The following is a 20,700-nucleotide window of genomic DNA, read 5'->3' on the forward strand; positions in this document are numbered from 1 at the left end:
TATATGCCTGAACTGGTAGTAGTTCAGATGAATGTAAAAGATCCCATGGCACTTATCAAAAAGAGAAGGGGAAGTTTCCCAATGCCTTGGTCAAATTTCCCCTAGTTAGTATGAAAAGAGGCCACTGGCCTAGGGAGACTTCAGTATGAAAACAGGCCACTGGCCTAGTAGGACTAACTCAATCAGCAAACAAAATAAATAAATAAATACAATTTCCGTTCATGAGGTTTAGTCCTAGTTTTGCTTGGCTTGTCTGCTACACAATTATGCTCTATCAGAGATGTGAAAAGGGAATAATATTTTGAACTTTGGCACCATCAAAAACAGGTTTAGAAAGGGTGGATCCAGGACTGAAAAAATATTTTTGACACCAAAAACATTCTTGAATAGAACCTTTCTCCTTGACAAGGAAGAGGGACAGCTTCTATCACCACCTGAGGTAGCAAATGTTGAATGATAGGAGGGAAAAGAGGAGTCTGACTTGGTGGATGAGGAGGAACCCCTTGAAAAGGGGAAAGGGACACACCCACTGCCATCTATAACCTTGATGCATTACTTTTAGAACTCATTTGTCTGAACTGATCTGTTGCCAAATAAAGAAATGGAGGCTCAGACATCCTAGAAGGATTAAGGGTTTGCTGGGTGGGAAGGGGGAACAGTCTCGTAGGTTATTTATTCAGACTTATTAGATCGCTCTTTGTTCTTAGGAATTCCAACTTTCTTTTTACAACCTCCCTGGCATTACTTTATAAATGTTGGCTTACTGGTGGCTTGCTCTTTTTGTTTATCTTGCCTTTTGAAAAAGGTTGTAACGATAAGCATTAAACCCTTGGTAAACTTGGAGGAAAAAAAGGATGAAACATCTAGGAAAGTCCTTGAATCAGCTTACATCTCTCATCACAACATTTAAGGACCTCTGCAGCAGCTGGTTCAAAAACCAACTCTCTCTCTCTCTCTCTCTGAGGGAGAATTCAAAATTTCAGTTTCATTTTATTTATTTACTTAATTAATTAATTTGCTTTTGTTTACTGAATTTGTCAGACTGGGTTAGTCAAAAAAAACCCTTTGCAGTGGAGACCCATGGAGAAATGCCCCAACATATTACAAACATTTCTAAACAGATATTCGGTAATACACATAAACATACATTAAATAATATACATTAAAAATTACACATACATTTGCTAATTACATCACATTTATATGAAAGTAGAAGCAGCTATTACAGCACAAAATATCTTTATGCCTTAGATGATGAACATTGAGAATTTGTAGATGTGCATTCGTGGGCTTGTCAGATAAGATAACCGATAATGTGATTAGTGCTTAGAAATTCAAAGAAATATAACAGACGGAAGAAACTAGCTACAGCAGAATATGTTACTACTGTATTTAAGAGGTGAGGTGTACAGCAGGTTCAGAGATATGTACGACAATCAAAATGTTTATATTAGAAGTATAGAGGTGGAGGGTGAGCAGTGTCACAAAATAATGTATACAGCTGTAGTACAATTCATGTATTAGTTTCATTGTATAGTACTAGGCTATCTGAAAATGTACAGAATAAATTTAGAATACTGTGCCTCTGTCTAGTAGTGACACAATGGATCTCCCATCCACTCATCAAGATTCTGGGATCTTGGGGTTTAAGTCTTTAGCTCTCGTGGTCCTGATGGATTGGATTTTTTTGGTGAGGGCATCCATCAGAGATCCTGATTGGACATGGCCTTGTGTCAAGGCAGGCAGATCACCTCTGAGCAGGCGGTATGCTACTGACTCCTTGACCCTCTTGGTGACAGCTGTTGCAATGCCGGGTGAGGTACATACCAAAATGGGGCATTGTACCAATCATGGGTCTGATGACCTTCATGATGAGGTGTGCAAGGTAGAATGTTTTTCTAACCACTTTGGGGTCCCGGTCTCTGATTACAGTGGGTTGCTGTCTATGTGATAATTTGTTGGCATTTAGTTTAATCCCATGTTTGCTTTAACATCTGAGAAATAAATGGGTCCCAGGACAGATAGTCTGACATTGCTCCAGTGATTTTAACTTTATGGGTTCTGTCCTTTAGCCAGTTTGCAAGCTGTTGAGCTTATCTATGATGCCTAGTCCAGGTAGGCTGTATGGACTGCCCTCATCAATGGCTCTAGTGACTGTTTGAAAAAGTCAACCAGGTCCAAAAGGCAGGATCTGTATGAGTTCCATAATGATTCTTTCCATAGCTTTGCAGACCAGGCTGGTTGGAGTGGGACCACTGTTGCTGTTGTTCAGGTACATATACCTAAGTAAGGCTAAGGTTAAATAGCATTTTTATGTGTGGGTTTAGCTCCTCTTGGGTTCGTCCCATTGATGCTGTGTTTTAGCGACATCTGAGATGACAGGGAGATTACAAATTTGCACTGAACCTGTCAGCCAGAATGTTGGCAATATCTGTGGGTTCAGTGTATTTTTTGTTGTTGTGAACCAACTCTGAGCATATCTGAGGGTTTCCAGGTTTCTAACATAGCTGAAGAAGGCTATGTGGTTATCTTTAGTGTTTTTCTCTCAAAGTTGGCCTTGGATGTTTTATTTCTGCTAATGTTGATCAGAGATGTCTTCCCTTCATGGGATTTTGCTCTGACGTGCAGTAGCTTCCTTCTTTTGTTATACAATTTGTTAATGGCTGAGGTCCACCAGACAGGACTTGGATTTATTTGGGATTGCATGATCCATGCCTTCTTGGAGATGTCCATAGAAAGCATTTGTGAAGGATTCGGCATTGTGGGATGTGGTATCCCCTGGCACAGTGGGCTTAAAGGATACCATCTCAGTCTTAAGAAGAGTGAAGTCTGCTTTTGAGAAGTTCTTCACTGTGGACTTTTGTGCTGGGGGTGGAGGTGGGATATGTATATCTAGGGTGATTAGTTTGTGGTCAGATCTCACCAGTGATTTGTCCCATGTTTGTGATGATCAGGTCTAGTATATTATCTCCCCTAGTGGGAGAGGTGACTAGTTGTTCCAGTGCATTTGAATTTATGAATTCCAGGAACCTTTGGGCTAGAATAATGTACCCAATCTATGTTTGGGTAGTTGAAGCCTCCCAGTATGATGGTATTTTGTGATACATTCATATCCTCCAATGTCTTCAGGAAGGCTGAGTGGGGTTCTTGAGATTGGGAGGGTGGTCTGTAACATGCTATCAGTTGTATAGCAGTTTTGCCTATGGTTAGTTATATGGTCTCTGATGCTTCATGTGTTGCTACTAACCTGGAGGTGTGGGTGTCCTTGATAAATATGGACAAAGCATGTCTGAGGTATAGCCTGGTAGGTGCTCTCAGGAGCCTTGAACCAGGTTCCAGTTACTGCACAGACGCCCATGTTCTCCATGCTGAGGAGCGCACCAAGTGCCTGCATCTTGAGATTTAGACGTCTGGCATTGAGCAGCATTACCCTTAGTTTTTTCCATTTTGTTTTCTAAGGAGGTGGGTTTGTCTTTTGAGCCTTGCCTAAAAAGGCACTATAGCCAGTGGTGACAGGTGTAAGCCATCCCTTGCAAAGCAGCGTGGCTTGTCCAACATGTCATCCCAGGCAGACAGACATTGGATCCCCTTAGAATGACACCAGTACTTGAGCCAATTATTAAAGCTGATCATCTTGTCTTTGTATTGTGGTATCATTCTTGGTGAGGGCAAGATGCTGCTCAGGGTCAGGGTTATACCAGCCTGGGCTACATAATCGGAGAGCTCCTCTATGTCTCTTTTCATGTAATCTCAGGTCATTCACACCAGCATGGACAATGATGGAGTCATATTTGTACTTGCTTTGGAGTGACTTGAGTGCGTGTGTTATGTGGTGGATCCTAGCTCCCGATAGACAGCTCACAGTCACCCTCTCCTTGTTCAGCCTGGTCAGCGGGACATCAGTGTGTCTGACTATAGAGTCACCTATTACTAGTGTATCAGGCATGGTGTTTGGCCTTAAGGGCTGTGATTGGTTGACACACTGATTTATTGAAGTATGTGTTGCATGTGTTTTGTTTTGAGGTGGTGGATTTTTGGATGTCTGCTTTGGGAGCCTCTGTTGTTTTGGTAAGTTTTTTATTAGAGCCTCCGAGTATGTCTTTGTGTTTTTATGTGTTTGGTTTGCAGTTGTGGTAGGTCTATGTGGGACTGGAATTGTTGTGTGTGTGGTTACCATCTCCTCCTGTCTGGTCATGCCAGCCCTGAGTTGAGAGAGTTCAGCCTCCAGTTTGGCTATATAGTTGCATCTCTCACATGTATTTGCGTTTGTTGGGAGGAGGAGAGGGCTGTCTGTGTACATGAGACAATTGTAGCATTGTCTCAAGATACCCAGATTGACCAGCTGAACTGGAGGGCACGCAGTAATCTACCACTCGATGCTAGAACAGTATAAGGGAGTGCTGTACCTTTAAGGGAAGTGGATATTCACAGAGGTGGTAAGTAGATGTAGTGCTTTACTTAGTACGAGAGTGCTTACTTAGTAGAGAAGTACTGAGAACAAGTGCTAGGCTTATAATATAGTGAGTAGTCTGATTATACTAAGAGTAGCCTTAAGGGAAAATTTGAAGAGCAGAGATTTTAAACAGTGAACTACAAAAGAGCTAGAAATGGTCCAAAACCAATTACTACAGGTCACTTCCTACAGGGACAGGTAGGCTGCTCAAGGCTCCCCACCCACTGGTGAGCAAAGAAACTTCCTTCTATCCAAGTAAGGAAATGAACAACACAGGAACTACACCACAGCCCAGAATACAGCAGTGCCTGTAAACTGGTCTAAACTAGTTTTTTGTTTTTGATAGAAACACACAGAAAATGCAGAAACAGTGATAAATCAGTTACACAGGCTAGCACACTTTAGTGGGCAGCCTCAACAGTTAAATTAAACAAACAAACAAACAAATGTAACTTTAAGTGCAGATTTTAAAATAATGCAGCAAACAGTTAAAACACAGTTCAAGCTAGTTCAAAGCTATTCCAAGTGAAAAAGCAAAGATACTTAAATAGCTAGGACCACTCTGCAGGACCACGAGGAGCTTGTCTGAGCAGTATAGGCGGATTTTAAACAGTGAACTACAAAAGAGCTAGAAATGGTCCAAAACAACCAATTACTACAGCTTCTTGTGCTGAGGTCACCCCACTCCCACTGGTGAGCAAAGAAACTTCCTTCTATCCAAGTAAGGTAATGGACAACACAGGAACTACACCACAGCCCAGAATACAGCAATGCCTGTAAACTGGTCTAAACTAGTCGAGGAGAGGTGGGAAAACAAGGATTATTTTTTTGATAGAAACACACAGAAAATGCAGAAACAGTGATAAATCAGTTACACAGGCTAGCACACTTTAGTGGGCAGCTTCAACAGTTAAATTAAACAAACAAACAAACAAACTTTCGATCAAATTTGACTAAAATGTAACTTTAAGTGCAGATTTTAAAATAATGCAGCAAACAGTTAAAAAACAGTTCAAGCTAGTTCAGGGTAAGCTACAGAAGCTATTCCAAGTGAAAAAAAGCAAAGATACTTAAATCCAGAAAGTAGTGCTAGGACCACTCTGCAGGACCACGAAGAGCTTGTCTGAGCAGTATAGCCAGAAAAATTTTAAACAGTGAACTACAAAAGAGCTAGAAATGGTCCAAAACAACCTCACTTCCTACAGGGACAGGCCACTGGTGAGCAAAGAAACTTCCTTCTATCCAAGTAAGGTAATGGACAACACAGGAACTACACCACAGCCCAGAATACAGCAATGCCTGTAAACTGGTCTAAACTAGTCAAACAAGGATGTTTTTTTGATAGAAACACACAAAAAATGCAGAAACAGTGATAAATCAGTTACACAGGCTAGCACACTTTAGTGGGCAGCCTCAACAGTTAAATTAAACAAACAAACAAACAAACTTTCGATCAAATTAAATGTAACTTTAAGTGCAGATTTTAAAATAATGCAGCAAACAGTTAAAAAACAGTTTAAGCTAGTTCAGGGTAAGCTACAGAAGCTATTCCAAGTGAAGAAAAAGCAAAGATACTTAAATCCAGAAAGTAGTCACTTTTCTGAGTTCCCTGTAGCTAGGACCACTCTGCAGGACCACGAGGAGCTTGAAGCAGGAAGACTGGTTGTGGGCTATAGGATTCTGAATGAAGAGAAATGGATTTAAACTATGGCAAGTTGAAGATAATAGTGGCAATTATCCTGGACATGTACAGGAGTAGACCCAACTGATTTCTTTAACATCTTCTGGCAGCTTTTGAGTTTAAAGCCAAGCAAACCTCCTCATAACCATTTCAGTGGCATCAGCAGGATCATAAGCACATTTTAAACAGTGGGTAGCCACTTGAGACACAGAAGCAATTAAGTTACACGAATAAGTCTTTTCCTCAGAAGAGAAAGCAGATGCTATAATATTCCTTGTGTTCTCAAAACAGTCAAGCATAAACTTTAACACAGGAGTTTGACAGATGAAAATTGTAAAAATAAGTGCTGCAGAAGAATACACATATTGCCAAATCTATCAGAAGCCTTCCCATCCTTGGCAGAAGGAGAGTGATTATATCCTTGTCAGAAGGAGAGTGATTATATTAACTAGAAGTTTAGCAGTGGGTGGGTTTACTAGGGAATAGCTGCTGCGTCTAGTCTAGATTAGAATATAACTTTACACAATTTATCTGCTTTCTTTGAGGCAATAGGCTGGCTGTCAGGCAAGTTACAGGATGTGACAAACACATTCTCCAATGTTGAAAGAACAGAAGGAAGTGGAGCAGGTTCAGGAAAATCCAGTTGCAATAAACTGTTCTACTTATTTAAGGAATGTGAAATGTCATTCTGTCCAGTGAAACAACAGATTCATTCTGGAAATGGTTTCAGAAAAAACAGAATACCACAAAAGTTCAGGCAGAAGTCATACTCTCATTTGAATCTCAATAAGAAACCAGAGGAGACAAAAAAGAATGCATCCCATCACAATCATTTTGTGGTTCAAATTCATGAACCTGTTCAGAAAATATAGAATCCATTTTTCTCTTGCAATAAACAAATGAAATGGAAGCGTGAAGAGCATGAACTAAATCCTAAACTAAGCTAAATAAATCACCCCGGTCCAAAGTAACTGAGACAAGAAAAGAAGTATGTCTATGTCTTTGCTTCTTTTTGACAAGAATTTCTGAAGCAGCAGTCACTCTTTTTCCAGAACTCCTCAAGGATAAGCACTGCAGTCTGTCTGAGCAAAAATTAATTCTCTGACCTTTCACCCAATACCAACAGTAGTGTCTCTCCCTCGCCTGCCAAAAGCATTCCAATACCCACAAAGGATGTGTCTAATCCCTCATCAATGGTAGCTATAGGGACTACACCAGAGGGAGCCAAAGAAAGAGATGAATGGCCTGAGGAACTAGTAATGGCCGCAACAGAGACTCACATCTTTGGCTAGGGCTCTTCAGCAGATAGCTGTGGTGGCAAAGACTGTTTACCAATTTTCTATTCTTTGTTGTGGCTGGTTATGAAGGAAGATTCAAGGAAGTGGTAGGATGTTCTGTGGTTAAACCAGAAAGATGTCCGATTCCCAGGAAAGTATGCCAGCTGTTAGTCTTTAAAACAGGCAAGTAATAAAAAGCTGCTTTTGTTTGAAGAAAGTTAAATACATACCCAGCACCCAAAAGTAAAATAAAATATTTACGTCATAAAAAGTAGATGTAAATTAAACAACTTTTTTCACACTAGTAAACAACTCATACTCCTGATTTAAAGTAAACAAGTCACACGGAAAAAAAAAACAATATTTTCCTATCTTAAAAAAGTATTATCTCACAAAAAAGCTTCTGTTAATTTTTTTTTCCCTCATAAAGAAACTTATCTGCCCAGCAATGGAAAGCATTAGCTGACTGTTGAGCCTTGAAAGCTCACAAGAAGAGTGCTCTTCGACTGTAGGAAAACAGTGAAGAGTTTGGCACCCAAACCTCTCTTTATAGTCAGCTAAACTTGAGCTGCCTAAAAGGTTTGGGTGTTTCAAAAGTGTTCTTAAGCTTTGGAAGCTGGCCAGCTGTTAAATCCCTAGCAGAATATAACATATATGGCTAAGGCTACTGCAACAGACACCTTTATGAAAAACATATTACAAGTCTAGCACTCTGTGACCATGACACTCTTACAATACACTCCTCAGAAGATGGACCAGTTTTAATAGTACCAATATTCTAGAAAGGCTACCTAGGTTAGAGTTCTGTAATCATGTTAACTTTGGTGCTCTTGTACATTAAAGCTGTCTGAATGTGTGTAGCCCATCTATTCAAAACACATTTACAGTTCACAGCTTAGCTGCTTAAACAAGTATATATTTGTAAGAAAGTTAAATACCCAGTCAGAAAAAAAATGTTGTGAGCAGCTGATTGCATTCTGTAAAAGAAAATTACACTGTAACTGACATTAGCACAAGCTAGATATTTTAGTGCACACTTCCCTATATGTTTTGGTTACTGTGAGTAGATCAGTTAGAAAATATCATTCAAGCAACATAAACTCTAACATTATCCCTGGATTAGGATCATAATGCATGTCCAGTGCAATCTGTTTTCTTCTTCTACAAAGCCACGCAGATTTAGCACTCAACAGTATATTACCCGAATGCATTCCTCCTTGGGAATGTCAAATATTCTCTCAATTTGTTTTTCCACTCTGTCAGGGTCTGCATTCTTCAAGTCAATCTGAAAAAAAAAAGATCATACTGATGTCTGCATCACATGGTAAAATCCCACGTAACATGCAAGCAGGCACACATGCACTATTTTAAACTGTCAAGCTGCTCAGTCCAATGCGGATGTTCCACAAAATTATCTACCTTTAATTTTTCTGGTAAAATGTACAGAACACAAGTATGTTGTTTACCTCTCCTAAACTCTGTACATCATGTAGAAATAGCAATTTAGATTTAAATAACACATTTATAAAAGTTTGAAAGACACTATTAATTAGCAAGCATTATAAATAATACCTGTACTTGTTTGCACAGCATTCTGACCTTCCGGTTTCACATTTTGCAATGTGACATATTTAATCTATTTATTGTACAACCTAATATATCAAATGCACAATAAAGGAATGATTGATTTATTTATTTAATTATTTATTTGTTTACATTTGTTTACCAGGAAAGTCCAACTGGACAGTTTGTCCATTTTCAGCAGAGGACCTGAGAGAAAAGCTCCATATATTAAACAAGAGAGAGTAATAAAACATACATGCATCTGGAGTGTTTCTCCATGGCCTCTGCTGAAACCTAGCTTGTTCCAAGTCGGGCTTTCCCGGTAAACAAATGTTAAATAAATAATAAATAAATATGTAACAAAGTAACTGGCCTTAATACAAAAAGAGTAGTAGTACATCAGCTTCACATAATACAAAAATCTCCACATAGTACAAAAAAGTGCAACAGTACATATATAACAAATATGACTGTTTTATTTACAGAAGTTAGTTGGCCTGAGATTTACAAAAAGATGTGTAGGGAAAACATACAGTTTTATGTTTTTTTTTTTTACATCTCAAATGGCCTGATATGTTCCAAAGGTGTATAGGCCACAGAGAGAAAAACATACAGTTTATTCTTCAGCAGAACAGCTTATTTACTTCTGGAAGGACAATCATCAAACTCCTTAGAGGGGATTGCTGCAGCAAAGGCTTTGCATGTAGAAACATTACTGTTTACATGTTTAATACAGAAAACAAAGAGGCATATCTGCACAGCTCCCAGACTGCTCTGCATCTGATAAGGATATCATGCAGCACTGCACAGAAGGGATGTAAGCATAAGTCTTGGGGGGGGGGGGGGGCTAGCAAATGTAAGAGACAGACTGCACCACTGCCACCAATGTGATATCCATATGGCAGGGCATCACTCACTGTGATGTCAGGATAGCAGACACAGAATGGGGTTTTAATCCCACTACTGTCAGGTAAGGGTAAAATAATAGCAAGAAAGTGCACACACATCTGTTTCAATAGCTAGTTTGCAAAGTATAACCTAGCCCTAAAGGCATAAAAGGAATATATATTCTGCCCTGCAGGCCATCGGCATCACCTCTCATTAGGCCAGTCACAGAGCATAATGCCCCCTTTGGCATGTATCTGTCAAGGCACATGTAAGAGAAGATGACATTTTCCTTAAATCTTCAGTGTAATGCAGAGTGATACAATCAGGAGACTTTGTTTACAATAACAGCAGGCATGAGATAAGCACATTATAATAAAAACATCATCAAAAGCTAAAAATAATGCATTGAAGTGTCCTGACAATTTCCCTCAATACATCTGAAATAATATGAAACATGATCTAATCCCCCCAACAGCAGTATTCAATATCAGCCTCTATACAGGTTTCATACCAAGTGAACAGAGAACAGCAACAGTCATTCCTCTGCACAAGGGAGGGCATTCCACATACTCATAAGCCTTAACAGCCACTTATGCAAAACCATGGAAAGACTTATCTTGAAACTTATCAACAAGGACATAGGGAAAGTACAATTATGTACACTGGTATAAGTGTAGATGTTAGAGTGTATTCACTGTTGCAGTCATTACATTTGGGTAATCTGCTGGCAGGTTGCCCTCAGTCGGGTCGGCCTGATTAACAAAGTCTTGGGTCCTGCATCGATTGCTGTCCCTTCTTCCATGACGTCAGGGGTATAAAACATGCTGCCGATGCCATTACATCAGTTTTTCTTGCCCCAGATGTCAGGTGCCCCCCAAATGGGGAGCAGAATATATATATATATATATATATATATATATATATATATATATATATATATATATATATATGACAAGAAACACAAAAATATACCTCCAAACAAACGCAAATACACCAAAAAGGCTTTTAAGCATAACAAAAGAAAGAAGAGGTACAGTAAAAGGAAAAACAGGGGGCTGGAGGGAGGGTAACCAGGATTGCAACAGTGAATACACTTGAACATCTACATTTATGGTAAGTGCACACAACTGTACTATGTTCATCGTGTTTCACTGTTGCAGTCATTACATTTGGGTAGATTCCCAAAGCCAAGGTTGGGAGGATGGATTTATACAGCATTAGGACCAGCTATAAGGCCCTGCAAAACAGCATTGGCAAAGCCAGCTCTGGCTTTAGAGAAAATCAGTAAGTGATAATGCTTGGTGAAAGTATGAACTGAACTCCAGGTAGCAGCTTCTAGAATATCCCTGAAAGGAACACCTCTGAGAAAGGCTGCTGAAGTAGATGCAGCCCTGGTGGAATGAGGTCTGATCCCCTGGGGGATAGGTTTTCCATGGTGCTTATAACAGAAATGAATACAATGGCTTATCCATTTAGAAATGGTTTGCTTTGAAATAGCCTTTCCCTCTGCCCCTGCAGCAAATGCTACCAGCAGGTGTTCAGATTTTCTTCGAGATTTAGTCCTGTCCAAGTAGAATACAAGTTGTCTGTGTACATCCCATGAATGCAGAATCCGCTGCCCCTTGTTCTGTGGATTGGGAAAGAAAGTTGGCAAATGAATGGACTGATTAAGAGCCACACTGGATACCACCTTGGGCATGAATGATGGATTGGTCCTGAGTGACACCCTGTCTGCATGAAAAATGATGAAAGGCTCCACTGCCATAAGGGCCTGTAATTCAGCTATACAACTAGCTGAAGTGATTGCTAAAAGGAAGGCTGTTTTCCAGGAAAGAAATTTTAAGTCTGCAGTTGCAGCTGGCTCGAAAGGAGGTAGAGTGAGTTTCTCCAATACAAAGTTAAGGTCCCAGGCAGGGGTTGGAGCTCTCCTGGGTGGCCCCTCTGAGATACTGCTTTAGAAGAGGATGAGAGAAGGGGGGGGGTCTGTGTTGTAAGGAGCTGAAATGGCTGAGGCATGGATTCTTATGGAAGAAAAAGACAGGCCCTTGTGAAGCATCTCAGTTAAGTATTGCAAAATCTGAGGTAAATTGGGCGCTGCTGTGCTCATCCCTTGAGATTGATTCTAGGCACAGAATCTTTTCCATTTGTCAGCATAACATTTTCTAGTACTAGGACCTCCAAAATGACATCCATCACAGGTTTGCTGAGGAATGCTAAGGGTGATTTTATGTGATTAGCCAAGCTGCATGATTCAATGTTTGGAGCTGAGGGTGCAGAATTTGGTTCTCCTGCTGAGACAGTAAGGAAGGTGTCTGAGGCAGGTGCTACGGTGAAATGTGTGACACAATGCGCAGGGGTGGGTGCCAGTGTTGGCGAGGCCAGTCTGGAGCAATCAAAATCATTTTTGGTATGTCCTTTTTGATTTTTAGTAGAACTTTGGAGAGCAGAGGCAGAGGGGGAAAGGCATAAACTGATAGGTTTTTTCAGGCATTTTTGTGATGAGTTCTTGTGCAAAATTTGTCCAACTGGTAGTTCTGGGGTGAGGCAAAAAGATCTATGTCTGGGTTCCCCTATTTGCATGTCAACATGTTGAAAATCCATGGTTCCAGTTTCCATTTGTGTGGGTCCATGAAATTTCTGCTTAGTTCATCTGCCAGAACATTCAGCTTTCCTGGCAGGAATTGGGCTTGTAGTTGTACCTGGTCGCTCAAGGCCATGTTCCACAATGCCATGGCTAGTCTGCAGAGGGAGTAGGAATGTGTGCCCCCCTGCTTGTTTATGTACCACATAACTATGGTGTTGTCCATCTTTATCAGTAATAGTCCTGGATGAAGGTAGTCCTTGAAGGCTGTCAGTGCATTCTGTACAGCTAGCATTTCTTTTTGATTGATATGAAGGTGCATTTGATTTGGGCTCCATTTGCCCTGAATGCACTTCCCTGCCAGATAAGCCCTCCGTGCATAGTCTGATGCGTCTGTAGTTAGGGTTTGGGCGGCAGAGGGTGGTGTGAATGGCAGTCCCTTGTTTTGGTGGCAGGCCTCTGCCCACCATAGGAACTCTAGGCGCAGGCAAGGTATGATAGGAATCATTGTTTGATTACATAAACGTTTTTAGTACCACTGAAGTTTCCTCATATGCAGTCTTGCATATGGAATTAAAAGAATGCATGAGGCAATGAACCCCAAGGCTTGCAGTATTTGCTTTGCAGATAGCAGAGTTTTTGTGGCCACCTGTCTGAAGTAAGTCACCAAATGAATTTGCTTTTCTGGTGTAAGGAAAGCCATCTGGGCAGTTGTATTCAAGCTTGCACCCAGGAATGCAATTTTTTGAGAGGGTACCAGTTGAGGTTTCTTTTTGTTTATGGTGTACCCTAGACAGGTTAGTTCTCTTTTTACAAACGCCAGATGTTTTAGAAGAATGGCCTGGATTTCTGCCTGAATTAGACAATCGTCCAGGTATGGATATATTTGAATATTTCTTTGCCTGCAAAATGCAATAACTGGAGCTAGGCACTTTGTAAATACCCAGGTGCAGCAGACAAGCCAAAGGGCAGTGCAGAGAACTGATAATGCATGCAGCCTGCTTTGAAGAGTAGTTATCTTCTGCAAGATTCCCTGATTGGGATACACAGGTAAGCCTCTTTTAAATCTAGAGTTGCCAACCAGGTATCCTTGCCTAGCATAGGAAGTAACTGGTGAAGAGTCAGCATCTTGAATTTTGGAATGTCCAGAAAGGTGTTTAGAATAGACAGGTCCAGAACTGGATGCCATGATTTGTCTTTTCTGGGTACCAGGAAAAGTCTGGAACAGAAACCTTGTCCCTTTTCCTCTTCTGGTACTAGTTGAGTAGCCCCCATGTTTAGGAGGGAAAGTACTTGTTTCTGAGCCTCTGCCCACTGATTTGGGGGCAGGTCTGGCCACCCATTTGGAGTTGGCAGTGTGTGGAAATGAAATCTGGATCCCTGGGACACTATATTTAAAACCCATTTGTCCTGGGTTATAAGTTGCCAATTGCTTGAATGTAGATCCAGTCCCCCCCCCCCAAAGGGGTGGCTAAGAGATAAGTGCTTGATAATTTTAAAGGGAAGTCATTGAGACTGTTTACCATAGGGTGGTGGCCTTGTTGTTTCCAGATTTGGAAGTGGAAGCACCCCATTGCTTAGTTCTGAAAGTCCCTTGGGACTGAAACCTGGTGCTTTTGGAATGTCTGGGTTTGGCTGGAGAGGCCCTGGAAGGAGTTGGAAAGGACCAATTCTTAGCAGGCCAGTGCCTACTAAATCTAGGAGGATGTACTTGTAAGAACTCTTTCACAGTTTTCATAGATTTAGCTTGATTGTCCATCTTTTTTAGAACTTCTTCAGCCTTATTGCCAAACGGACGGTCCTGTTGTAAAGGAGCATACAAAAGTTTTGCTTTAACATGATCAGGCAGAGATTGCTCCTTAAGCCAAACATGCCTTCTAAGCAAAGAAGTAATGCAACGTACCCAACACTCTAGTCATAGGTGAATCTATAGTCAGGCACACTGATGTTCCACTCACTAGACTAAACAAGGAGAAAGTTACTGTCAGCTGCCTGTCAGGTGCCAGAATCCACCACATAACGCATGCACTCAGGTCACTCCACAATAAGTACAAATATGACACTGTCATTGTCCATGTTGGTGTGAATGACCCGAGACATACCTCCCCGGACTGCATGAAAAGAGACATAGAGGAGCTCTCCGATCTTGTATCCCAGGCAGGTATGACCCTAACCCTGAGTAGCATCCTGCCATCACCCAGAATTATACCACAGTACAAGGACAAAATTATTGACTTCAACAATTGGCTAAGCTTCTGGTGTCACTCTAAGGGGATCCAGTATTTGTCTGCCTGGGACAACATGATCGACAGACCACGATGCTTTGCCAGAGATGGCCTGCACCTGTCGCCCTTAGGATTCCGGATACTGGCTAAGGCTCTTGCACCACTATAGTGCCGTTTTTAGGCAAGGTTCAAATGACAAATTCACCACCGTAACAGGTACAAGCAAGCAAAATCTGAGGGTAATGCTACTCAATGCTAGAAGTCTAAACCTCAAAATGCACTCACTCGAGGCACTCCTTAAAATGGAGAACATTGACATCTATGCATTGACAGAGACCTGGTTCAAAGCTCCAGAGAGCACCCCTGCATTACCAAGCTACAATTCATACCACACCTTTCAGCCACCTAACCCAGAATGAAGCACTAAAGGCGGAGGAGTGTCCATATTCATTAAGGATATCCACACCTCCAAGCTAGTTGCACAGCATAATGCATCCGAGATTATCCAAGTGCAACTAACTCTGGGCAAGACCGCAATCCAAATTGTAGCTTGCTACAGACCCCCCACCATGCCCCAGGACTCACACTCCTCATTTCTTGATACTCTGGAAAGTATTAGGGTACAACCCAAAATCCTAATAATGGGCGATTTCAACTACCCCAGCATTAACTGGGAAAACTACTCATGTACCAACTCTTTTGCTCAACGTTTTCTAGAATTCATAAATTCCAACGCCTTGGATCAATTTATTCACACCCCCCACCAGGGGCAGCAATATCCTAGACCTGGTCATTACCAACATGGAAAACCGGTGTTCCACACCAGAGGTCAATTCCTCGTTGGTCAGATCCGACCACAAGCTAATCAGCCTAGACATCCACATCCCACCCCCACCCCAATTAGGGAGATCATCATACAAAACTTCCCCAAAGCCAACTTCACACTTCTTAAGACAGAAGTGGCAAACTTCATGACACGCACGCAGACAGACAATAGAGGTATGACTGCCGAATCCTACACAAATGCACTTTATAAGCACTTACACGAGTGCATGGATCATGCTATCCCTAACAGAACCAAGATGTTATCGTCCAAAAAAAGGGAAGCCAATCTGGTGGTCCTCTGCCATAAACAAACTCTACAACAGAAGAAAGAAACTGTTGCAAAAAAGAGTAAAATCCCATGACTGGAGGAACTCCCTGGTCAACCTCAATAAGAAGCTGAGATCCCTCATAAAATCCTCCAAAGCTAGTTATGAAAACAAAATTGCCACTGACTCTAAAGACAACCACAAAGCATTCTATAGCTATGTCAAGAATCTAAATGGGAACACTCAGATCTGCTCTGAGTTACAGCACAATGGCACTAAATATACAGAACCAACTGATATTGCCAACATCCTAGCAGATAGGTTCAGTGCTAACTTTACCACCTCTCACCCCCTAGAGGGCCCATCTCTATACCGGAAGAATGCAAAGTTCCTATAATCACGGCTGCACAGGTAAAAAACACACTCTCCAAATCAAGAACACAGCATCCATGGGACCTGACAATATCCCAGGCTGCGTTCTACACGAACTACAGAATGAACTGGTACCCTACCTAAGTACCATGTTCAATCACAGCCACACCTCAGGCTTTGTACCCACTGAATGGCACACCGCGATGGTTATCCCACTCCACAAAGGGGGAGCCACAACGGACCCCGGGAACTACTGCCTCATTAGCCTGATGAGCCTGGTCTGCAAGGCCATGGAACGTATCATCATGGAACTCATATACACAGACATTGGTAATCTCCAAACACTGGACCCTACCCAGTTTGGATTTGTAAAAGGCAGATCATGTCTCCTAAACCTGATTGACTTCTTTGAAGCAGTCACCAAAGCCATAGACAAGGGTAAAATGGTTCACACAGCTTATCTAGATCTCGCCAAGGTTTCGACACCATCCCCCACTCTGGAATTATAGATAAGCTTACTAAACTAGGTATAAATCCCTATGTCACAAGATGTGTTGCCAACTGGCTCACGGACAGAACCCACACTGTGAAAGTAGCAGATTACAAATCCGACATCAGACCAGTGACAAGTGGAGTACCACAGGGTTCAGTCCTGGTTCCTCTCCTGTTTGGTATCTACTTCTCTGAAGTGCAGGCCAACACAGAAGGTCTTTGGCTAACAAAATTTGCAGATAACTGCAAACTAGGAGCCATAATCGAAACTCCTAACAATGTGGAAAAACTACAAAAGGGCCTCACTGAGACAGATACCTGGTGTCAAAGCCATGGCCTGAAGCTCAATGCCAAAAAGTGTATTGTCATCCCCTTTGGTAAAAACTCTGCACCCATGAACTACCACATAGCTGGTAGTCTACTCAATGCCGAAAATGTGATGAGACCTTGGGACACAGGTGGACAGTAGTCTCTCCTTTTATAATCACATCGCCACAGTGGTCAGGAAATCCTTCTACATAGCTCATCTCATCACAAAAGGATTCTCATCCAGAAAAAAAAGAGGTCATTGTTCCCCTCTAGTCATCACTCATTAGACCCATTATAGAGTACAACGCCCCTTTTGGTATGTACCTCACAAGACATCTACAACAACTGGAAAACCACAGAAATACCTCACAAAGAGGATTAGTGGCCTCAAACAGATGCCCTATGCAGACCGTCTCAAAAAACTACAGCTTTACTCGATCAAATATCGCCTACTCAGGGGCAATCTCTGCCTAACATACAAAGCTATGTCAAACCCAGAGCTGTTGGACATGCTCCACTTAAAGAAATTCCAATCCCTCTAAGCTACACGCTCTAGGGACCTAAACCTTGTCACCACAATAAACAGAACATGCTGGAGGGATAGATTCCTGTCCCAGCGACTTCCCATACACTTGAACAGACTACCTATCTATGTCAAACAGAGCTCCTCATTAGCACTCTTCAAGAAAAATCTTGATGATTGGATGGTAAATGGGAAATTCACCCCGGGGATCACTTCTGTGGCTCTGCTCGACAGGGGCACAGGAAAATAATTTTCTTGGGTGGCGAACGTCAGGGTACATTTTTTGGCTAGGCTTGTATGGGCCCTAGGGCCGATAGCCTAGTACCTGCCTATGAACCTATAAAGACCCAGTAACAGCAGCCCTGCAAGAGGCCTCTAAAGAATCAAAACCACATTGCAAAGTATGCTTGCCAACTTGTTCAGCTGAATGCAATAAATCCTGTAAATCTTTATTCTCCACACAGTCAGAAATCAACATAATTTTTTGTTTAAGCAGTCCCATGATATGCTGTTGATATTTTAGCATATGGAATTGACAGTTTAAAGCCCTGACTGCTAAGGTTGCAGAAGTATAAACCTTTTTACCCCATCTATCCAGCGCCCTGGAGTCTCTATCAGAAGGGGTCGGATTTTTAGCAGTAGAAGCCTTAATCCCCTTGGGCCCCTGAGAAATGGTTTCAGGGTCTGCAGCAGGATTCATGAACAGGAATTTGTGGGTCTCAGGTACCCTGTAATACCTGTCTGGTTTGCTAGGGGCTGGAGGCAAGGAATCAGGGGCCATACTGGATTCCGAAAACACGTCATCAACAATGTCTAGTACAGGAGGTATAGCCAAAGGCCTATGTTGAGGAAGAAGAAGGAAATCCCTAAGCCTCTTCTTGGATTCAGAGAAATCCTGACTTTCCCAGTGGAAATGCTCCCTTAAGGCATGTAAAGTTTCCCCAAAAGAGAAATCCTCAGGCGAAGAGGCAGAGGGAATGGAATCCTCTGCATCAGAGTCCTCATAAGTAGGTATGGACAAATCCAGATCATTAGAAGAGTCAGAAGAAACAGAGTCCTGTTCAGAAGATTCATAGTCAAGTTCAATCCTAGGCCTCTTGGAGGGGGGGGTTGACTACCCCTGATTAGAGTAATTAAATCTTCAGCCATATTGATCATTTGTTTTTTAGGCACAGGGGCCTGAGCATGTGGCCTGGGCGTCAGTTTGTTAGACAAAGATCGGGATTTAGGCCTTAGTACTGAAGTTGGAGTCGGTTTAATATGCAAGTCTGTAGACCTGAATACACCCTCAGAAGCCGGTGCCTGCTCAGCGGCTCCAGACCCATCCAAGGTAGAGACATCCGAGGTTCCATATGTGAAGCATCTCATGGCATACCGGACTCCAAATAGGTCTCAGTAGAGGTCTGCAAATCAGAATTAGCGGGTATCAGGGGCTGCGAAAGCGACTCACTGAGTACCGGCGAACTGGTGCCTGGCTTAGGAGAAGCGTCGTCAGCAGTTTTGGACCTCAACGGCCTGTCTTTTTCTTTGCATTTTTCAGTATTTCGATAGTCGGATGGCTAACCAACGTCATTTCTGGATAATTAAACCTAGAGTCAAAATATTTAGAAGCAAAAATGTACAGACGACGGATAGTGCGCTGATTAAATAATGCACAAAACTGACAACAAGGTACGTCGTGGTCAGGGCCTAGGCAAGGAATACAGTACAAATGAAAATCCTTATGAGGTATTTGCTTCCCACAACTAATGCAATTATTAACTTTTACTGACATCGGTAAGGAGCAAGAAAAAGTTTCCCCAACGGGGTACTTAGCTTTTAGTTGAAGACTTCGATTCTGAAACTCGAAAAAGAAAATTTCAGGAGTCGGCCAACCGGCACTTGCGAACTGCTTCTTCTTCGGGTACCACGTGGCAAGAAATACTGATGTAATGGCATCAGCTGCATGTTTTATACCCCTGATGACCTGACGTCATGGAAGAAGGGACAGCAACCGATGCAGGACCCAAAACTTTGTTAATCAGGCCGAATGAGGGCAACCTGTCAGCAGATTACCCAAATGTAATGACTGCAACAGTGAAACACGATGAACATCAACCCCTTTAAAGATAATAGTGGCAGTAGTGGTGGTAGCCTTAGGATAATGTTTCAGTTAACAGTGAAATCCAGCTGACACATATTCTTCACCCCAGTAATTAGTACAAAGTAGCTTACTTTTTTTTTTTTTTCTTAAACATAATGCTTTATAGTGTTTCTCATGGTTCTGTCAGCAGCACACTAACTGTAGTTTGATCACAGAAGGCAGACTCTATGACTTTACTGTTTGGTTAATTGAAATTTAAGAAGAGCTCACAGAACAAATGAACAAAGTAGGTAAACAGTGCAAACAGGAAAAAAAATGCAAAGTAAAGCAGACTTACTCAAACTGCTGACCAATGATTGAATCTCTGCAAGTTATTGTCCACAGATAACCAAATTCACTTACCTTATTTATAACAGGAATGATAGTAAGTTGTGCTTCAAAGGCAAGGAAAAAGTTGGCTACCGTCTGCGCTTGAATGCCCTGTTAAGACAACAGTATATTTTCTCATTATGTAAGTAGCTTAGAAATTGAATACCACATTTGTCAATATAACAAATCTACCCAACAAGTAGTCATCCATCTTAGTATTTTGGTCATCAGTACTAAGACTTCCAGCTGGAGCTATGTAAGCCATTATTGACATACTGACCTCTCTCACTCTATGAAAGCAACGGCAGAAAGGCAGACAAGTCTTGACTTCCTTTCCTGCAAGGATATACCTAAACCTAACATTCTGTGAGGAGCAAATCACAAAAATGTGCTGTACAGCCTTTTTACAAGAGTCTCTGGAATAATCATATAAAAACTAAACAGATTACCAAACAGGGCACTGAGTAACAGCAGAAACAGAAGGAATGCATGCATCATACATGGGATATGATCCCTTACAATGGTCTAATACAACGTTAAATACTTATGTGACATGTTTAACTGTGGGGTCTGCCTCCTACTGGTTAATATCTATTAAGTGTCCTCCAAGTACTGCCAGCAACAATAAGGATGCTTGGCAGAAAGGAGACCTTTGAAAATCATTTCACTAAATGCAATGATAGCAAAGTTCTGTCTGCATGACATGGGTAAAATTCATTAAATCTGTTAAGAGATATACACATAACAGTACCAAGCCCTGTAATGAAGTCTAGACACTCAACAGCTTAGCGAA

General features: G+C 41.6%; 1 protein-coding gene across 1 annotated transcript in view; it reads right to left on the reverse strand.

The window, feature by feature from the left end:
- GUF1 (GTP binding elongation factor GUF1) overlaps positions 1 to 20,700 on the reverse strand; it is an 839,924-nt gene that overhangs the window by 629,698 nt on the left and 189,526 nt on the right. The window contains exons 5-6 of the mRNA XM_044061397.1: positions 19,941 to 20,018; positions 8,613 to 8,696 (exon numbers count right to left, since the gene is read on the reverse strand). Of these exons, the coding sequence (XP_043917332.1) occupies positions 8,613 to 8,696; positions 19,941 to 20,018 (162 nt within the window). The remainder of the gene's footprint in view (positions 1 to 8,612; positions 8,697 to 19,940; positions 20,019 to 20,700) is intronic.

The sequence above is a fragment of the Protopterus annectens genome, chromosome 2.part0, assembly GCF_019279795.1.
Source record: "Protopterus annectens isolate FY-2018-M chromosome 2.part0, PAN1.0, whole genome shotgun sequence".
Taxonomy (NCBI): Eukaryota; Metazoa; Chordata; order Ceratodontiformes; family Protopteridae; genus Protopterus; species Protopterus annectens.